The sequence below is a fragment of the Columba livia genome, chromosome 23, assembly GCF_036013475.1.
Source record: "Columba livia isolate bColLiv1 breed racing homer chromosome 23, bColLiv1.pat.W.v2, whole genome shotgun sequence".
Classification (NCBI taxonomy): domain Eukaryota; kingdom Metazoa; phylum Chordata; class Aves; order Columbiformes; family Columbidae; genus Columba; species Columba livia.
Window position 1 is genome coordinate 208,055 of NC_088624.1, and position 20,425 is coordinate 228,479.

Genomic DNA, 20,425 nt, shown 5'->3' on the forward strand with positions numbered 1-20,425 from the left:
GTGGGCTGGAGGAGGCTCATTGGATTCTCCCAGTGCCCTTGCCTGGGGTGGAACCACATGGCAGGGGACACAAGGTGTCTTTTCCCCCCATTTCCCTTTCCTGACTGGGGGGAGCTCATGGATGCCAGCTCAGCTTGCTGCATTTATTGATTCCTTTTGCTTCAACAAAGCAGATGGGGCTGAATTAAAAACCAATATCACCCAAACCAACCTGAAACCCTGGGGAGGATGGGAAGGAGCTGGGAGGGGTCTGACCCTGTTGTGGGGATGCTGCTGCGAGAAGGACACCTGGTCCCCAAAGGGGGGGACAGCCCAGCCCCCCTGCAGCACCTGGGGGTCTGGGGAGCTGGGCCCTGGAGGACAGGCACAGCCCAGGTGTGCGCCCCGGGAAGAGCGATGCCCGTGGGCTGAGCAGGACGGACACGGGGGCTGTGCCCAGGCCCTCACCCCTGGAGGGGCTTTGGTCCTGACCCCTCTCCCTTGCTCCCCAGCAGCAGTTGCCCCTGTGTCCCCCATGGCACAGTCTGTTCCCCCCGCCATCCCCAGCTCGCAGGGGTCCTGATTCCCACATCCCCCTTCCCAACAGGTCCATGTCTCCAGCCAGCGACTGGGCCTGGGGTCCAAGGTGCAGCCAGGGTGGGGTGTTGGGGAGGGGGATGCCCATCCCCAGCCCCCCACAGTGGGTTCGGCGAGTCCCTTGGTGGTCCCAGGGTGGCAAGGGGGGGGACAAGGTCAGTCCTCTGATGCAACGGTGGGCTGGGCAGCCAGGCCGCGGGGCAGCGAGGGGGCCGGGGGTCTCAGCTGGGGCTGCGGGTCGGGCTGGCTTCTGCGCTGTCGCTCACCAGGCACTCGTTGGACTTGAGACTGGCCAGGGACTTGCAGCTCGGCAGGGAGGCCAGGGAGCCGCAGAGCCCCAGCATGGAGGGTGTGGGGTCCTTCCCTGCGGGACAGAGCGGGGAGCCAGTGTTTGGGGGGGCTGTGGCTTCGCACCCCAGCCCTGCCATGGGGGGACGGGGACAGGGACCAGTTCTCCAGGAGGGACCTGGGTGTCCTTGCACTGTGGGGGCAGCATTCCCAGCACGGGGAAGGGCTACTGGGGAGATCCAGGCACCTGGGTGAGGGTTGGGGGACATCCTAAGGTGCGGGGGGTCTTACCCAAGGGCCCCCAGGGCTCGCCTTCGCGCTTGCCCTCGCCCAGGCGCTGAGAGTCGGAGCTGAGGCTGTTCTCGGCCGAGAGCTGGTCAGTGCTCACGAAGCTGTGTCTGCGGACGGACGGCGCTGAGCCACCCACGCCACGGCCCCCAGGGCCGGGACAGCCCCACCAGCCAGGACCGGCCCTTGTCCCCTTCTCTGCCCAGGGCAGACCCCCAGGGCTGGCCGGGGTGCTGGGTGCGGGTCAGGTCTGCCCCACCGTGGGAGATACCTCCTGTACAGTTTGCTGTCCGAGCCGCTCTCGTTGCCGTTGAGGGTCCCCAGCGAGGGCCACTGGTTCACCAGCGGTGTCACCATCTCCTTGGAGAGCTGGGCCAGCTGCGGGTTCTCGCAGGGGATCAGCCCCGTCCTGTGGCATAGGTTGGTGATTCTTTGTGAGTGCTGGGGACCCGCCAGGCAACACGGCCCACGGGGTATAGGGGACATCAGGGACCCGCCACATCCCACAGGGCATACGGGGCACCCAGGCTCCGGGACCCCCACCCATTGCACCCAGCCAGGCCCGGCAGCAGCAGTGGGTCCCCACTCACAGCTGCTCCTGCAGCTCCAGGATGATGCCCTCCAGCTCCCTCTTCTCCAGCTGATTCTGCACCATCACCTCCTCCAGCCGCAGCTTTAGCCGCTTGTTCTCCGCCTCCAGGTCCTTCAGCTGCGACTCCCGCAGCCGCACCAGCTCCTCCAGGTACCCCTGCACAAGGCCGCCGTTAGCAGCTGCTCCCACCAGACCCCCCCATGTCTCCAGGGCCACACAGGGTGACAAGGAGAGGGCTGAGCTACTGCAGAAGCCACCAGGCCACAGGAGCAGGGAGGACAACAGGAGGATGCTCAGGGATGGAGCATCCCGGGGAGGGGCTGGTACCTGGACAGCCCCATCCCAGCTCCCAGTACCTTCTGGGCGTAAACTATGCGGAATTTCTGCTCCATCTTGCGCCACTTGTTGTACCAGCTGTCCTCATCGGTGACCAGGGGCAGGTAGGGGTGCTCGGGGGAGCTGTCCTCGCTCGTGCTGCTCTCCACGCTGCCCCGCTCCTCCTCCTCGCTCAGGTAGTCGTAGCTGGGGGGTGCGGGGGCTCAGCGGGGACACCACCAGAGCGGGGGGCTGGCACACGTAGGGGGAGCCCAGCTGAGCCCCACCTGGGTGCTAGGGGAGAGATGGTGGGGTCCCCACCCCAGGGAGGGCATCCCGGCTCTTACCTCTGGGTGAACTTCAGGTAGGGTGTGTAGTCAATGACCACGGGCGTTTTACCGTCCATCACCTCGCCCTTCAGGCAGAAGCTAAGTGGTGGCAGAAGGGGCAGAGGGTCAGGGGAGCCCCAGGGCCCAGTGGGGGGACATCTGGGGCAGGTCGCCTGTGTCCCACCACACCGCCCGTCCTTACCTGAAGTCGATGGCGCTGAGCCCAATGAGCATCCCCGTGAGCACTGTGGACTCCTCCCGCAGCATGATGGCCCCATCGTCATAAAACCGCCTGTGGGGCAAAACGTGGCTGTGCGTGCGTTCGCCAGCACCACGGTGCCCACCCCACACACCTGTGCACGCTTCGCCGTGGCGTCTCACCTGGTGGTCCGTGTGTCCCGCAGGGCCGTGGAGATGTACTCGGACATGCGCTTCTCCATCAGTGCCACGCGGATCCAGGCCCGGCCCTGCAAGGCATCGCCCGTGGGCAGCCCTGAGGATGGTGCCACCATCGGCTTCCCATCAGGTGCCACCTTCACCGTTCCCCGCCACCCTCCCTCCTGCCCCTGGGGCTTTGTGGTCCGCAGGCAGCTGGTCCCCACCCGGGAGCTGCCTCTATCCTTGTTATACCCCTGCAGGGACACACAGCTCCTGTTTCATCCCAGTGACCCTATGGGGTCTTATGGAGTAAGATGGGGCTGCAGGAGGACAGGGCCAAGGGGATGGGAGAGAGAAGGGATGGGAACCAGGATGGGAATGGGGATGAGATGGGATGAAGTTTGGGATGGGATAGGGATGGGGTTAGGGTTGGGGATGAGAGTGGTATGGAGATAACATTGGGAAGGAGATGGATGGGGATAAGGATGGGAGTGGGATGGGATGGAGCGAGATGGGTTTGGGGATGGTTATAGCAATGGGATGGGCTGGAGATGGATTGGGACGAGGATGGCAAGGGGATGAGGATGGGAATGGGTCCACGTGCCAGGAATAGGGGGTGTATGGGAACAGGGCCAGGAATGAGAATGTGGGTAGGGAAAGGGATAAAGACGTGGAATGGATGGAGACAATAGGGATGGGAATAGGGACAGGGACATGGCAGGGGCTGGCACCTTCCTGACCTTGGCCCTGGAGGTGCTGATGTTCTCCATGTTCTCGATGCTGCTGACGCAGTTGTTGGGGACCTTGCTGCAGGCCAGGCGGATGTAGTCCCAAAACCCGCGCTGCCCGTCCGAGCTGAACCAGCTGATGGGCCCTGCGGTGACCAAGGGGCTGCGGTCGAGGGCTGCCATGCCAACAGACCCCATCGGCCTGGGAAGCCCGAAGCCAGAGCCTGGACGTGCTCCCTGGTGCTGGCACATGCGTGTATCCCCGTCCACCATGCGGCACAGGGATGGGGCGGGGACACGCACAGGCGCCCATCCCCACAGGCCACCATTACCTTTAAAGCGGTGGCTGAGGATCTGCTCAAGGATGGCAGCAAAGTTAACAAACTCCTCAGAGGAGTCATCGATGGGGTCTGCCGTGTATTTCTCCAGCAGGGTCTTCACTGAAAACCTGTCGGGGGGACGCGTGTCATGGGCAGGAGGGGACGGGCGCCCTGTACCCAGCACACATTAGCTTTAGTAACAGAGCAAAATGCTTTTGCAGATGTTGACTTCCAAGCCCAGAAGCGGGAAGAGAGCGGCGAGCTGAGCTGTGGCTCACTGACCCCCGTGTCCCCAGGTCCCCGGGGACCCCACTGGGGCGGCTGCTGCTCCCTCACTGTGCAAGTGGCCAGGAAGGGTGAACAAAGGCCCCTTCCTCCCCGGCCGTGCGCGGGCGGTGATGGCTTCCCCTTCCGCCCGCCTGCTCGTGCTCGGAGAGAGATGCCGAGGACGTGGCACCCGCTGAGCCGGGCAGGGCAGCTGGCACGGGCAGGTGTCTGCACAGAGGGGGATCGTCCCATTTGTGGGTCACGGCCACATGTGGAGGGTGAGACTGAGGGTTCCCGTGGTGGCAGGTGGACGGTGCCTCGTCATGGCAGCAGGCTCTGGAGGTGTCTCAAGGCACAGGACCGAGATCTGGAGACATCCTGGTGTCAGGATGAGAGGTCTGGGGGTGCCCTGTGCCATGGCGAGGAGATCCAGGGGTTTCCATGTCATGGTAGAGGGGCCTAGGGGTGCCCCGTGCAGCAACAAAAAGCCCTGGGGTCCCCCAAACCCCAACAGCAGGACCCGTGTGTACCTGCCGCAGTGACCCCAAGACTCGGGGCCCCCCAGGTCCCCCCCAACAGCCCCGGGGCCAGGCTCCATTCACAACCCAGCACAAGCAGCTCTGAACCACTCAGGGTGTGGGGACAGGCAGGGACCACCAGCCCTTCCACCCTGTCCCCACCACCCATCCCTGCCCCCTACCCCCCCTTCCTGGTCCAGCCGGACGTCGCCATGACAACCCTCGTCCTCCATCCCCACGGCTTTCTTCCCTCCATCCCCACGGCTTTCTTCCCTCCATCCCCACGGCTTTCTTCCCTCCATCCCCACCCCCCAGAGTGGGGCCCTGACGTCACTTCCTCAGCCCCCCGCCCGCAGGGGGGTCCCTGGCCCCAGCCCCCCCGGACCCCGCTGCCCCCAGCCCCCAGCACCCTCCCACCCCGCCGCCCCCCCTGCAACCTCCCTTCGCCCAACCCCGCTGCCCCGGCAGCGGCAGCACTGGGAGCCTCCATGTTGTCGTTGTGTCCCCAGTGCCCCCAGGGCCCCCCCAGAGCCCCCCCAGCCCTGCTGCCCCGGCTCCACTGCCTGCGGCCCCACAGCCTCGCAGTCCTCCCTTCCCGCCTCCCCGTCCTCCTCCTCTTCCCCCCTTCCAAATCTGAATTTTCCCCAAAAAGCAACTGCAGCAACAACAAAAAATCCCCCCCAGGGTGCGGGGCCCTCAGGGGGCGCACAGTGTGAATCCCCCAGCCCTCCTCCCCACCCCCACCCTGTCCCCTCCACCCCATCTCCTCCATCCCCGGCGGCCGTGGTCCTCTCTTTCTCTCTCCCCCTCTCCCTACCGCACCCCCCCTGTTTTCGGGTGCCCCCCAGCCAGGCCAGCCCCCACCTGCAGACGGTGATGAGGTTTTTCCTCTCCACGGCGACGTTTCTGGAGGAGGCTTTCTTGGAGGAGAGCCCCAGAGCCATGGCAGCCTGCACGCAGCTCGCTTCCATCCAGAGCCGGGCGAGCCGGCAAGGCCACGGCCACGGCCACGGGCGATGCCACTTGTCCCGTGGGCCCCCCGCCCCCCGCGCCGCGCAGGCTTTGCTCCGCCGATGCCCACGCCACCGGGCCGTGCGCCGCCCCCCGCGAAGAAGGGCTGCAGGGCCCGGTCCTGTCCCTGCCTCCAGCCCCAGATCTCTGCCCCGCGGAGGGAGGGGATGGGGGGAGCTGGGGGATGCAGCAGGGCAGCCGTCCCCGGGGGTCCTCCCCGCGCGGCCCAGCCCCTCGCCATGACGTGCCACCAGTGGGGACCCCGTGGGCAGAGCCACGGGGCGGGAGACAAGCTCCAGCCGGACCCTGGGCAGCCCAGTGTAACTGGGGGACCCTTCACCCCTCCCAGGGCTGAGGGTGCCCCCGATTTTGGGGGATGCTGAGCGACACCCCTCCCCATGGGGTCTGTGGGGTGTGTGGCACCCCCAGAGCATGCAGGGCAGTGGGGTGCAAGCCCCCGGCATCTAGCTGTGCTGGGGGGGAGCCCCACAATGCTCCCACCACCCTGCTTTTGCACGGTACTGCAGTTTCCCCATTGATGTGACAGGTATATGGGGGAGGGGGTGTGAATTTCGCAGGCAACCACATCCCCCCCATAGCACCCAGATAAATCAGGGTCACCCTGAACAGAGAGGCAACCCCCACCCCCGGTCACACCCATGGAGGCATATCCCCCCTCCCTGCCCCCCTCGAGGTGCCCCACACCCTCCCCTGCCCCTGCAAAGGGGTCCCAGCCCACAGCACCTGGCTGGGGGTAGTGGAGCTCCCTGGGGAGGAGGGAGCCCCAAAATCCCCAGGCCTACTGCAGGGAGGGGAGCCCTTGGCAGCACCCAGATAATGCCGGGGCTGTTATCGGAGCACCCAGCCCACAGCTATCGCACCTCCTGGCCCCACGGCCCCGCAGCAGGTGCCACAGGGTCCCCAGCATGTGGGATGTACCAGCAGCCCATGGCCCCCAGCCTGGATGGTCCCCCAAGATGGGGTTGGCACAGGGGGCAACACCATCCTGACCCCACAGCTGGGGCACGAGTGATGCCCCAGCAGTAGGACGTCCCTGCAGGTGTCCCTGCGCACCAGGTGACTGGTGTGCACACGTGCAAGGCTGACCAACGCCACCTTGTCCCTTTCCCTGCACCCTGGGATTTGGGGCTGGGAGCCAGGAGCCCTGTAGGAAAGTTGCAAATGTAAAGACCCTTTCACATGCATGCACACGTGCATATAGGTGTATGCATATATGTCCATGCACATACATATGTGCAAATATATGCATACACACTGGAGCATGCATGCACACACAAATGTGCACGATGCGTGTGAACACACACGTACGCACCCCCCTTGCCCTGCACTGGAACAGCTGTGCCGGTCCCACCACCTCTGTGCGGAGCATCCCGGGGATGGTGATCCCAGGAGACAGATGGATGCCCAGCCCAGTCCCTTGTCCCTGCGGGCCCCATCAGCACCTCACAGCCCACAGCCCACAGCTCACAGCCCACAGCCCACATCTCACACCCCACAGCCCACGGCTCACACCCCACAGCCCACAGCTCCTCCCCGGGAATCGCCCCTGGAACCCCCTAATTTTCTTTTTTATTTTTTGGTTAAGAAAAAAAAAAAGGAGAAAACCCCAACTGCATGTCTGGGGTGGGGGGGGACAGCCAGAGGGTTCCTGGGGATTCCCCACAGGGAAACCCGGAGCCTCCTAAACAAGAAGGGGGGGCACCAGGAGCAGGGCAGCTGAGCTGGGGCAGGGCAAGAGGCTGAGGAGGTTCTGTGGGGCGCAGGCAGGGTGCAGCCTCGACGCCGCAAGATGTTGCACCCCGATAACGTTGTTTACAGGGGGCCCCGGGGGGGCCGGGTGAGCCCGAGGTGGGGGAGATTAGGGAGGTGAAGATGACTCAGGGCATTTGGGCGCACTCCCCTGTGCTACACGGGTCTTTCCCCGCAGGCAGCAGCGGGCAGAGCCGGGGCAGGGGCGTCCTGGAGCCACCCCAGGGGTAGGTGCGGGGCCATGGGCAGCAGCAGCACCTCGGGCTGTCCCTGGCCGCAGTGGGACGGGGGGACAGCAGGGCGAGGTGGGGCTGGGGGAGCACCTCGGGGTGCCCCTGGCGTGGGGTGGGGTCTGTGGGGTGGTCAGTGGGAGGGAGCTGAGCCATGCTGCGTGGATGGCGCTGGATGTATGGGCTCCATACTGAGCACCTGTGGTGGGAGGGAGGTCCTGTGCTGAGCCACGCTGCTGGGTGGTGTGGCAGGAATAGGCTCCATGCTGAGTGCATGCCGTGTGCGCTTTGGGATGTATGGGTTCTATACGGATTCATGCTGGATCTATGGCATGGGAAGCATGAGTCCAGTCCCGAGTTGTGCTAGCCTCATTATATGGGAGGTACGGGCTCTATAGATGACCACATTGGCTGTGTGGTGTAGAGGATATGGGCTCTATACTGCACACGGGGTATATGGTATAGGAGGTATGCACTCCATACCATGTACACGATGTAGAAGAGGTGGTGTGCACATGGGATGCACATGGGGTGTATCAAGTAGGAGGAATGGGCTCTGTACTGTGCACACAGTGTAGGACGTATGGGCTCTATAGGGGCAGGGTAGCACAGGGATGGATTCGGCAGGTCCGGGTGACCTGGGCACAGGGTGACCCGTGCCCTGCCGTCCCCCAGCCCCTCACCCGGCCTCGGGGCTCTGCCTGGCCCTGGGACAGCACGGGGGACAGTGGGGGGAGCAGGGCGGGAGCTGACGCTGGCTGCCCGTTATCAGTGGGGTGCAGCCCGGCACACCGGGCTGATGCAAGAGCTGCCGGCGGGTCTGGAGGGCCCGGGGAGCCCCGGGACAGGCCGGTCTGGGGGGGCCAGGGGCCGCCAGCGCTACGGGGCCAGGCGGGGCAGGAAGGAGGAGGCCGGGTCCGGAGCGGCTGAGGTTCCCGTGGCACCGCCGCGGCTCCGGACCCCACCGGGGATCCCGTGGCCCCCGCGGGGTGTCTGTGACCCCAGCCTGGCTCCCGCGGCCCCTGGCCGAGAGAGAGATCCTGCATCACCCCGGTGAGATCTGGAGGGGTTGGTCCCCACTAAAGCCCCCCCGGACCTTGCAGCAACCCCCGTGCATCCTCCGTGTGGGATCCTGGGCAGGGGTAGTGGGGGGCAGCCGCGTCCCCAACCTCCCAACCTGGGAGTCGCCACGGCGGGGGAAAGGGGCAGGGGGGGCTGGAGATCCCGGGGCAGGACTCCCCCCGGAGGCTCTGATGAGGGGCAGGTGGGGGTTCATAGGGGTTGGGATTACGGGGGAGGGGGAGCCCGAACGCCTGGGTCCCTCCGGCGCTGCCCCGGGGCTCGGGGTGTCGGGGACGGAGTGCGGAGAAAGGCGCCCCCTGACGGTTGTCCCCCCGCACGGCCTCGGGGCAGCTGCGGGGGGGGCGGCGCCGGAGCGCGGCGGGACGCAGGGGATGCGGGGGACGCAGGCACAGGCTGCGCCCCGCCAGCCCCTGCACGCGGGTCCATATGGGACCTGACCCCCTGGGTGTGGGTCCGTGCGGGACCTGACCCCCGGACGCAGGACGCGGCAGGACCGGGCCGCGGGAGCGGGCACGGCCGGGCCGGGGCGGGATGCCGCGTCCCTGCTGGGAAGCTGCTGGGGCTCTGCCGTCGCCTGACGTCGGTTCCCATCCCGGATGGCAACAGGGCAGGGCACCGCTTCCCCGGGGACCCCGGCCCCGGGACCTCTCAGCCCACGGGGAGTGGGTTACGCTGCCGGAGGCTGCGGGAACGACCCCAGCATCCTGCCTCAGCCCCGTCCCAGGGGACAAACCGCATGTCCCCGGGGGCACCGAGCGCTGCCCCGGCCTCTCCTAACACGTTTTCTCTCCCTTTCCCCCCGCGCCTGCCTGGACGCTGCAGAGTGCCGGGTTATGGTCCCGCCGGGCTGAGTGCCGGGACGCAGCGAGGCCGTGGCGGGGGCTGAGCCAGGAGCCATGGAGGGGCACGGCCAGGTAGGGAGACCCGGCCCCGAGACCCGGCTCTGCCGCTGTGCCCCGGCCGGCTCCCACCCCGGCACGGCCCCGGCGAGGCGCTGGGGGTGCCGGTCCCCGCTGAGCCCCCTTCTCTCTGTGCTGCAGGACGCCTACGAGGAGAGGATGAGGAGGAGCCTGGACCCGGAGGGCTTCGAGGACCCTGGCATAAAGGGCTCCCACCTGTCGCTGGGGGAGATGAGCAGTGAGTGACTCCCTTGGGTGCTGGCGACACTGGGCATGCGAGGGTGTCAGCGTTGCATGGGGAATGGCATTGCATAGGTACCGGTGTCGTACGGGTGCCAGCGTTGCAGACATGATGGCGTTGCATGGGTTATGGCATTGCATGAGCAGTGGTGCTGCATGGGCACTGGTGGTGCGCAGGAACAGGCACGGTGCAGATGCCATGGTTGCAGGGGCAGCAGTGTTTCAAGGGCACATGTTGGATGGGTGCCAGAGTTTTGTGGGTGCCAGATCCGCGTGGGTACCGGCGTGGCACAAGCATGTTGCATGGGCACCAGCATTGCATGGGTGCCGACATTGTGTAGCTGCCAGTGCTGCATCGGCACCGCGTTACATGGGTGTCAGCATGATGCAGATGTGCTGCATGGGCACCAGCGCTGCACGAGTGCCAGCACTGCATAAACTGTTGCATGGGCACCGGGAAGGTGAGGGGAAACTGGGGGTGATCTGTGTGCCCCAGAACATCCCCTTGCCCAAAGCTCTGTTGATGAGAAGCTGCCACCCTGAGGGGTACTTGGGTGATGCTGGCTCTTGCATCCAGACCCTTGGGTCCCCATTCGGGGTGACACAGGTTGGGGGGTAACACTGCCACCTGTTCTGCACAGGGGCCGGCGCTGGCACCGGGTCCCCTTTGCACGCGTGGAGGGCCAGAGCTGAGGAGCTGACACCCCTGCGGTGAGTCCCCCAAATCAGGGAGGGGGATGGATGCTGCCCCACCTGCCTGGCTGGCATTGGCAAGGGGAGGCTGCCAGCACCCATGGGTGCCCAGTGCTGACCCCCTGGTCCTAGCGGTGTGTGTTTTGCAGCCAGTATTTGCCCAGCCGCCGGGGATGCTATGACCTGGATGGGAGGAGGCGTGCGGCCGGGGCCCCCCCAGGACAGGCGAGCCGCCGTGGCGGAGGGCAGCGTGAGTGACCGCAGGGGCACTGGGGGACAAAGCCCAGTCCCGGCATCCCCCTCCACCAGCCCTCCATGGTGCAACCCGCCCTGCCTTTGCCATCCCCAGCCCTGTTCTCCACAGGGTGACCGTCACCTGAGTGTCAGGGTGCGCTGCGGGGTGACCGCTGCCACTTGCCCGTAATCGCCTGCTGATTGAGGATAAATAAAGTTTTTGTTTGGGGTGAGGACAAGAACCACTTGGGGCTGAACGCTGGCTGGCGCCAGGCGGTTCAGTGGTGGTGGCAGCGGGCCGGGAAGAGGACAGGTTTGTGCCACATGCCAGGGCCAGTGCTGTTGGGGACACCAGGGAGGGAAGATGCCCCATCCCCTCTCCTGTGGGCACAGCATCCTTCAACCAGAGTGGGATGCAGGCCCTGTGGTGCTACCCCCCTGGGTGACCTGTCCAGGGACAGCGAGGGGACCATGGTGGTCCCCAGTGGGGATGGAGGGGGACACGGTGAACCTGTCCCCAGCACTGGGGCAGCTGCGGGTGGGCGGGAGCTACGTTGGTGTTTACTGTCAGCAAAGGCAAAGTGCTCCGGGATTTACGGTGCACACAGGGCGGGCGTGGGGCTCAGCCCCCGGTTTATAGGGACGGAGTCTGCAGGGCCATGGGGAGTGCGGGGGGGGCCGCAGGTAGGTGGGGGACGGGGATGGTGACAGGGACATGTCAGGCTCCTGGGGTCTGGCTGGCCCGGGATGTGCTGTCCCACCTCTGTCCCAGTCTGAGTGGCAGTGCTTGGTGCTGGTGTCAGGGTCATGCTGGTGCCAGGTGGTGGAGCAGAGTGTGGCCACAAGCCCTGCCTGTAGCCTGGCCCCGGGGATGTCCCCGGACGGTCACGCTGCCCTGGGAGCTGGGCTGCAGGGCTGTGAGGGGCTGGAGGTGGGCACTGGCGGGGGGGGGGGCGAAGTAACACATCTAGCAACTCCCAACTGGGTTTAAGGGTGGGGGTTACGGAGATGGAGACACATCCAGCAAAGCCCAGATGGGTCTGGGGTGGGGCGGTGGGTGGGGGGCACATCCAGTGAGTCCCACCTGGCTCTGGGTGGGGATGATGAGGTGAGACCTCCAGCAGACCCCAGGGGTGGGCAGGGACCAGCTAACAGGGCAGTGGTTCTGCTCGCAGCTCCATCGGTGACTGATGTGGACCTGGAGGCGGCGGGGAGCAGGAGGTCCACGTACCAGCAGGACACCCATGAGGTGGGTGCTAACCCAGGGACCCCCATTCCCTACCCATTCCCTGGGACAGGCGGACTGTGGCCACCTGGGGATCACCCCAACACCAGTGCCTGGGGACCCTGGGGCACAGGGGGCTGTTGGCACAGCAGCCACAGCTCTGGGGCTCCCAGGAGTCCCCAGTGCAGCCAGGGCAACCCTGACACCCCCTGGCTCGGGCTGCAGGGCTATGTGGAGCTGCACGAGCTGGTCATGGACAGCAATAAGGAGCTGTGCTGGATGGAGGCCGGTCACTGGCTCAAGCTGGAGGAGGACTTCAAGGAAGCTGGATACTGGGGCCAGCCCCATCTCTCCTTCCTGACCTACCGCAGCCTCCTGGAGATCCGCCGGGCTTTGGCCAAAGGTGGGGACACTGACTGAGGACCGGGATGGTGGTGGGGACTCCACACCAGCTGGTCAGTGACGGTGCTATCCCCACAGGTGCCGTGCTCTTCGACGTGGCGGCCACGTCGCTGGCAGCCATTGCCCACGTCCTCATCGACCAGATGATCTATGAGGGGCAGATCAAGACACAGGATCGCGAGGACATCCTGAGGACGCTGCTGCTCCAGCACAAGTACGCCCGGTGCTCACGGCCCCAGGGGGACCCCATTATCTGGGCTGGATCCAGCCCCAGTGAGCACTGCTGGAACCTGGCGTGGGGTGGAAAAGCTCCCCCGTGTTTTGGCTTCACCTCCCAGCTCCGCTTGGGGGTCCCCACATACCCCCAGGGCTGGGACTGTCTGACGGGGGTTTGGGGTGGTCAGTGGCTCTGGCCCGTCTGACACATCCCCTGGCTGCTCCAGACACCCCAGTGAGGCCGAGGCGGTTGGGACCCTGCGACCGGCGCAGCTGCAGCGCTCGGGCACAGCTGTGGCAGAGACGGAGCAGCCGCTGCTGCGGGAGCATCAGCCCCTGGAGATGCGCGGGCTGGCGGGGGCCGGGCAGGTGAGTGGGGCCGGGGGTCGCGGGGGCCAGGGAGGGTGTGGGGAGGGGCTGCTGGGAGGTGCACACACACAGACCTGTGCACACACACCTTGGCACGCGTGGGTACACACGCCAGGCAGTTGCACACCAGGGGGGTGGGCAGGCTCTCGCACAGCCCCCTGTGCAGTGCGTCCCTGGGGAGGGCACACACCCCTCAACACACACTTGTGCACACTTGCACACCTACACACACACACACTCACACACACACAAGGGCACGGGTGTAAACACACACCCCAGAGCAAGCGACATGCGTCAGCACTCCCCTTCGCACACACTTGCAGAGGCACACACCTGCACACGCACACACATGGGTGCACACACGCTCACGTACATGTGCACAGGGGACGCGTTGCCATGGGTTGGTGCAGAGGTGATAGTGAGGGAGCTGTGCTTGCAGGGTCTGAGGGGGACACATGGGGGATGGCAGGGGACATGCCGGGGACAGAGGCGACCTCTAGGGGCTGGCCACTAGGGACAGCCAGCTGAGCTGACTCCTACCGTTTGTCTGCCCACGACAGGGTGTGAGTGGGGCCACCAGACCTCAGCTGCCCGAAAAGGTCCCCGAGGATGCTGAGGCCACGCTGGTCCTTGTGGGTGAGTGCACAGTGGGGCGGTGGGTGCAGGGCTGGGGTGATGGGTGCAAGGTTGGGGCGACGGGTACAGGGCTGGGGCCATGGGTGCAAGGTTGGGGCAATGGGTACAGGGCTAGGGCCATGGGTGCAAGGTTGGGGCAATGGGTACAGGGCTAGGGCCATGGGTGCAAGGTTGGGGCAATGGGTGCAGGGCTGGGATGGTGGGTGCAGGTTAGGGGGTGGGGGTGGGGTGCGCAGTGGGAGCTTTGGTCTCTGCCTGCTTGCTCACTTGCTGCTTTTCTTGCACCTTTTTTGACTCTCCTTGTCCTCAGCCCTTGCTGCCACCTGCTGCTGCTCAGCGCTGCTCTCTGGGCCACATGTCCCCATGTCTCTTGTTGTCATGTCGCATTTCTCCACTCCCCTGTGCCCCTGTGTCCCCATACCCCCATGTCCCTGTGCTCCCATGCCCACCTACAGCTGCGTCTCCATGTCCCAATGCCTCTGTGTCTCTGTGTCACTGTGTCCTCATGTCTTTGTGTGGCCCTGTCCTGTTCCCTTTGTCCCCCCATACCTCTGTGTCATCTCCTCTCCAAATAATTCTGTCCCTATACCCCTTTGTCCCCTTGTCTCCATAGCCCCGTGTGCCCATGCTCTTATGTCCCTGTGCCCCACATCCCTGCACCCCGCCCCCTGTGACCCCTGTCACATCCCGTCCTCCCCCAGGCTGTGCAGCCTTCCTGGAGCAGCCGACATTGGCCTTCGTGCGCCTGAAGGCTGCAGTGACACTGGACGCTGTCCTCGACATGCCCCTTCCTGTCCGCTTCCTCGTCGTGGTCCTGGGTCCCGACACCCCCCACATCAGTTACCATGAGATCGGCCGCACTGTCGCCACCATGATGTCCGAGAGGGTACGGCTCACCTGGCACCAGCACTGGCACTGCCACCGGCACTGCCATCCAGGGTGACAGACCCCTGAGCAGCCTGAAGTCCCCAGTCCCGGCACCGCATCCTCTAATGGGGCTCCCCCGCCTGTGCCATGTCCCTCTCTGTGCTCGTGTTCCAGTGTCCCCACACGCCTGTGTCCTCATCCCTCTGGGTCTGCGAGCCCCCATGTCCCCATGATGGGTCCCTGTGGGGGTGTTTAGGGGCCGGGTGGGTGCCCAGCAGCACCCAAGGGCGCTGGAGGTGGCTGAGTGCCCATCTCCGGCCACCCCGCAGGTCTTTCGCCGGGACGCCTACATGGCTGAGGGCCGCCAGGATTTGCTGCGGGGGGTGGAGGACTTCCTGGAGGCCAGCATCGTCCTGCCGCCCACCGAGACCCCGAGCGAGCAGCTGCTCCGCAGCCTGGTGCCGCTGCAGCACGAGCTGCTCCGCCGCCGCTACCAGCCCCCCAAGAAGGCGCCGGGCGAGGGCTTCCTGAAAGACCTGGGTATGGCAGGGACCGCCCCGTCCCCATGGCTGGCGGGACCCCCCATTGCACGCGGTGTCCTCCCATGGCTACCTGCTTGTGTCCCCAGGGCTGGAGGAGCCAGCGCCAGAGGACGACGACCCCCTGCGCAGGACAGGACGACCTTTTGGGGGGCTGGTGCGGGACATCCGCCGCCGGTACCCCAAATATCTCAGCGACATCAAGGACGCCCTCAACCCCCAGTGCCTGGCCGCCGTCATCTTCATCTACTTTGCAGCGCTGTCACCTGCTGTCACCTTTGGAGGCTTGCTGGGTAATGAGGGGAACAGGCTGGGGACAAGCCAGGGGACAGGGATGTCCCCCAGCCAGGCACAGGGCTGGTGGGGGGAGTGGTGGCACTGCCTCCAGCACCATCCCCTGGTGATACTCCTGGGGGGTTATTGCACCCCCTAATCCCGGTGCTGAGGAGTCTAGGGTAGGGGGACACAGCACTGTCCCCAGCCCGGCAGCCACCGGCTCTGTCTCCCCCAGGTGAGAAGACCAAGGGCATGATGGGGGTGTCGGAGCTGCTCATCTCCACCTGCGTCCAGTGCGTCCTCTTCAGCCTCCTCAGTGCCCAGCCCCTGCTCGTTGTCGGCTTCTCAGGGCCTCTCCTCGTCTTTGAGGAAGCGTTCTACTCGGTGGGTGCCGCCCTGCACCCCTGGGCGACCCTCCCGCCACCAGCAGCCCCCAAAGGGGGCTCGTGCTGTCCTCACCGGCCCTGGGAGAGGCGCGGGGCACTGCCCTGAGGGGATGTCGCGGCCCAGGGGCTCCGGGGCCTGACGGGGCTGTGCCCTCTGGCTCTCTAGTTCTGCAGTGACAATGACATGGAGTACATCGTGGGCCGGGTCTGGATTGGCTTCTGGCTGATCCTGCTGGTGCTGGTGGTGGTGGCTGTCGAGGGCAGCTTCCTGGTGCGCTACCTGTCCCGCTACACCCAGGAGATATTCTCCTTCCTCATCTCCCTCATCTTCATCTTCGAGACCTTCTCCAAGCTCGTCACGGTGAGGAGCGCGAGGGTCCCGCAGCAGGGAAAAGCTGGGGGACTGCGGGTCGTGGTCATCACCCAGTTTTCCATAGGAACGGTGGGAGCTGGGCGAGGAATGCAGGCGAGGGATGGATCTCATCTCGCAGCATTTTCTCCCGCTTCCCTGGTGTGGGTGCCCCCTGCACCCCTCTCTGAGCCCAGCACAGCCCCGAACACCCCGTGTGACACCAGGGCGGCAGCAGGGCTATGCTCGTCCGTCCCCGCTGTGCCCTCCAGCCACTGCTACAGCCCCATTTCCGAGGGAGCATGGAGAAAACCCAGCCTAAGAGTAACACCCTGCGCACAGTGTGCCAAGCGCCTGGCCTCACCAGTCGCCCCGGCGGGTAGCCCGCACCCACGCACCCGCTGGGACAGTGCCACAAGGCACCCAGCGCTGCAGGAGCACCATCCCACCCCCTGACCATCTTCCCTTCTCTCCCAGATCTTCAGGGACCACCCACTGAAGCGGCAATACGATGTGCAGCACACAGTCCAGCCCAAGGAGCCGCAGCCCAACACAGCGCTGCTGTCCCTTGTCCTCATGGCTGGCACCTTCTTCCTGGCCTTCTTCCTCCGCAAGTTCAAGAACAGCGCTTTCCTGCCCGGCAAGGTGAGGACGGGGGGCACGGCGCCACCCGCCACCCCACGGGGCCCAGGGGCAGCGCTGGGGGAACAGGGGCTCACAGGCGCGGTCTCCTGACAAGGGTGGTGAGACCCTGTGAACCCATTGCACGCTCCTGCTGTCCCTTTGCTAGAGCTTGCTGCTGGTGGGGACGTGGTGGGGGGACCCTCCCGGCTGGGCCGTGACGCAGGTGGGTTTAATGTGGTCATGATGTCCTCACAGGTCCGGCGCTTGATCGGGGACTTTGGGGTGCCCATTTCCATTTTCATCATGGCACTGGTCGACTTCTTCATCAAGGACACCTACACACAGGTCCGGGACTGGGGGGGACAGGTGTCCCCAACAAGGGGATGTGGAGCCATGTGCTCATCCCTGTGTCCTGTTTTCATCCCCTCACTCCCCCACCTCTGCTCCCATCCAGAAACTCAATGTCCCCAGAGGGCTGGAGGTCACCAATACATCTGCCCGAGGGTGGTTTATCAACCCCATGGGGCTCAACGCCCCCTTCCCCATCTGGATGATGTTTGCCTGTGCGGTACCTGCTGTCCTGGTCTTCATCCTCATCTTCCTCGAGACGCAGATCACCACGTGAGGACGGGGGTGTGGCGAAGGAGGGCTGTGGGGTGCTGTGGGATGGGGACCCCGTGGACCTCCCTGGGGCACTGTGTCACCAAGTCGTCCCCTCTGTCCCCGGCAGCCTCATTGTCAGCAAGCCCGAGAGGAAGCTGGTGAAGGGCTCCGGCTTCCACCTGGACCTGCTGTTGATTGTGGCCATGGGGGGGCTGGCCGCCCTCTTCGGCATGCCCTGGCTCAGCGCTACCACCGTCCGCACCATCACCCACGCCAACGCCCTCACCGTCATGAGCAAAGCCACTGCTCCCGGAGAGAAGTCCCAAATCTTAGAGGTCAAGGAACAGCGCATCAGCGGCTTGTTGGTGGCCATGCTCATAGGTGAGCTGGGGAGGTGCCCCCGCCCCGGGCAGCGGGGGCTGGGGTCCCGTGGGCTCTCCCTGACCTCTCCTTCTCCACCGCAGGTGTCTCCATCCTCATGGAGCCCATCCTGAAGTACATCCCGCTGGCCGTGCTGTTTGGCATCTTCCTCTACATGGGCGTCACCTCGCTCTTTGGCATCCAGCTCTTTGACCGCATCCTGCTCTTGCTGATGCCACCCAAGTACCACCCCAGCGAGCCCTATGTCACCCGGGTGAGTGAGCCCTGTCACCCAGCTGGGTGGCTGTGGGCTTGGGGACGTCCCGGGCTGCAGCACCCCATGGTGGTGCCTGCAATTGCTTGGGGCTCCCCAAAGAGCCTCTTCCTCCTGTGCTGACCTTTACTGGGCTCTTTGGCCCATGGGTCCTGCCTCCAGCACCCCCCAGAGTGCTGGATGCACCACCCTGACCCCACTGTGCTCCCGTCCCACAGGTGAAGACTTGGCGGATGCACCTCTTCACCTTCACCCAAATCATTGTCCTCGTGCTGTTGTGGGTGGTGAAGTCCACCCCAGCCTCACTGGCGCTGCCCTTCCTCCTCATCCTCACCGTGCCCCTGCGGCGCTTCCTGCTGCCCAAGATCTTCCGGGACATTGAGCTCAAATGCGTATGTAGCCCTGGCACAGGGCTGGCACCGCGGTGCTGTCCCTGTGCCCATCCCTGTGTCCATCCCAATCCCCGTCCCCATCCCTGTACCCATCCCCATCCCCACCCCCGTCCCACCTCACATCCTCTCCTGTCCCTCCAGCTGGACGCAGATGACGCTGTGGTGACCTTCGAAGAGGCGGAGGGCACAGACGTGTACAACGAGGTGCAGATGCCCAGCTAAGGGCTCAGCACCACCTGCCCCCCGGGACAGCCCCACGCCCCCCAGCTCCCCCATCCACCCGCTTGTAGCTCCAGTGCTGCTGTCCCGGGGCCACTGGGTGATGGCGGGGACTTGGGGACACGGCCCCAGAGCCCCAGTTCCCCCCCACACACCCTGTGGATAGAGCCTTTTTATTTTGTTCCCTTTTTTCCCCTTTTTGTAACATTTTGGATGGTGTGATCTCACCCACACTTTGCTACCCGCTGCGGAAGAGGCTGCTCGTGCTAGGGGGTCCTGCGAGCTGTCCCCCACCCCACGGCCGGGAGGGGCCTGTGCCCCGCGCACCAGCGCCGGGAGGAGCCGAGGAAGACCCTGGAGCCCAGAGGAGGAGAAAGGCAGGGACAGGGAACGCAGCAGAGACGAGGACATGGGGAGGGGGCCCCGTTGCCCCAGCCCTGCTCTCTGCCCAGGGCCCCCCCGCACAGCCCCCCTTCCCCAGATGAACTTTCAGTGCTAACGAGCGCTTGGGGCTGCTCAGCAGCATCCCCGGGGCGGTGTAAATAGTCCAGCGAGAGGGTTTATGTGTTTTCAATGGAGATTATCATGCTAAAAACACACCAAAAAATGTTGATGCTGGTGCTTCTGCAGGTGGGATTTGCTCAGAATCAAACAAAAATGCCAAAGAACACCCAAAAAGCACCTTAAGAAAAAAAAAAGCAGCAGCCGCCAAGGGTGATGTGTATATTTGATGCTGTTTGGGGAGTGTGTAATTTATTTCCGAAGGCCGAAGGCTCCTGCGCGGGGCCGCGTGTACATACCAGACAGACTATAGGAATTCACGATTTTCTAGAAGAGTTTATTTTAAAGGATCCTGGTCAGGGCCTAAACTCTACGGACCAGTTGGTAGCATCATTTAACTGATGGATTAATCTAATTCCTCTTTATCTTTTTAGCGTTTCAGTTAAATCCGTGTAGTTTTTCCATGAGTTTTGTCTTGCTTGCTGACCACGTCTTGCCCCATTTCTGCCAGAATTGCTCCCAAAGCAGCGGAGCGTCCCTCTGCTCCTGCCGGGGCTGATCCTGCCCCGCTCAGACCCCACTGAGGACCCCGAAACCAGCGCGGGGGGCAGGGGGCGCACCGCGTCTGGGCCGCGCGGCCCGTGCTTGAGTTCATTTAGTTTTTATCATTATGTGTCCAAAATAAACAATGTTGCGATCTTTGGTTTTCTCCTTCCCCCCCCCCCCAACCTCCATCGGGCTTTAATAAAGAAATTGGTGAAATCAGAATGGACGTGGGGTTTTTCTTTCCAGTTAGACATTTGCTGGGGGGATGCTTTGTTCATTTGCCCCCCCATAAAGGGAGCAGCAGCAGCACCCTTTGAAGTGCCCGCTCCCGCGGATGCTCACCATGGCCGCTCCCCGCGCCCCGGGGGCTCCCCGTGGCCGTGCCGGGATGCTCAGCCCCCCCGCGCCCCGGGGGCTCCCCGTGGCTGTCCCCGCTCCGGGGGACACGCTGAGCCACTTGCCCGGGGATGTCGTTGTGACAGCACAGGGTAGACCCCTGACCCCACTCCAGACCACACCGGCACCAGATTGACTCTGGTTAGCCATAATCTCATTAACGAGAGCAATTAGTAGGGCTGCTGCCCCCGTGGAAGACACCTGCCTGTGGCAAACTTTGTAAATAGGGTGGTGGGAAGGGGTGTGCCCATTTGCCTTTTTGTGGCGCAGACATCGGGGGCAGCAGCTGCGACTGCTCCCGGCTGTGACCCCGACGGCACTCTGCGGGGCTGGGATAAATCTCGCCCTGGTCCCCAGCTTCCTCTGGGCCAAGCGTTGCTGCCAGCCCGTGCTTTCTGGGGACAGAGGTACGTGGCCGGTGCTTTCTGGCCCAAGGGCTGCAGGTGCAGCAGCTGCCCGAGCCACACCGGGTGCCATCCGGGCGGC

The 20,425-nt window shown here is 64.7% G+C and overlaps 2 protein-coding genes across 7 annotated transcripts; one reads left to right on the forward strand and one right to left on the reverse strand.

Moving 5' to 3' along the window:
• Window positions 1-129: 129 nt before the first annotated feature.
• On the reverse strand, window positions 130-6,246 carry RUNDC3A (RUN domain containing 3A). 2 transcript variants are annotated; one of them, XM_065039571.1, is made up of 11 exons: window positions 5,464-6,242; window positions 3,827-3,942; window positions 3,507-3,640; window positions 2,770-2,855; window positions 2,591-2,680; window positions 2,407-2,487; window positions 2,101-2,266; window positions 1,743-1,900; window positions 1,424-1,561; window positions 1,156-1,262; window positions 130-940 (listed from the first exon to the last, which is right to left on the reverse strand). In XM_065039571.1, exons 1-11 carry the CDS (start codon window positions 6,072-6,074, stop codon window positions 798-800), a joined length of 1,830 nt encoding a protein of 609 aa, XP_064895643.1. In that variant the 5' UTR covers window positions 6,075-6,242; the 3' UTR covers window positions 130-797. The 2 variants fall into 2 exon arrangements, with proteins under 2 accessions (XP_064895643.1, XP_064895644.1); XM_065039572.1 differs by lacking the exon at window positions 1,156-1,262 and having other exon boundaries at window positions 5,464-6,246.
• A 1,220-nt stretch (window positions 6,247-7,466) lies between these two features.
• SLC4A1 (solute carrier family 4 member 1 (Diego blood group)) lies at window positions 7,467-19,765 on the forward strand. 5 transcript variants are annotated; one of them, XM_065039515.1, is made up of 22 exons: window positions 7,478-7,607; window positions 9,516-9,607; window positions 9,734-9,830; window positions 10,474-10,543; window positions 10,675-10,775; window positions 11,935-12,008; window positions 12,210-12,387; window positions 12,465-12,600; window positions 12,830-12,971; window positions 13,532-13,607; window positions 14,309-14,493; window positions 14,804-15,014; window positions 15,103-15,306; window positions 15,525-15,673; window positions 15,842-16,036; window positions 16,502-16,669; window positions 16,904-16,993; window positions 17,103-17,269; window positions 17,379-17,632; window positions 17,716-17,885; window positions 18,104-18,277; window positions 18,419-19,765. In XM_065039515.1, the coding sequence occupies exons 2-22, from the start codon at window positions 9,590-9,592 to the stop codon at window positions 18,497-18,499; spliced, it is 2,940 nt and encodes a 979-aa protein (XP_064895587.1). In that variant the 5' UTR covers window positions 7,478-7,607; window positions 9,516-9,589; the 3' UTR covers window positions 18,500-19,765. The 5 variants fall into 5 exon arrangements, with proteins under 5 accessions (XP_064895589.1, XP_064895590.1, XP_064895587.1 ...); XM_065039516.1 differs by lacking the exon at window positions 7,478-7,607 and adding an exon at window positions 8,217-8,663; XM_065039517.1 differs by lacking the exon at window positions 9,516-9,607 and having other exon boundaries at window positions 7,467-7,607.
• The last annotated feature ends 660 nt before the right edge of the window (window positions 19,766-20,425 follow it).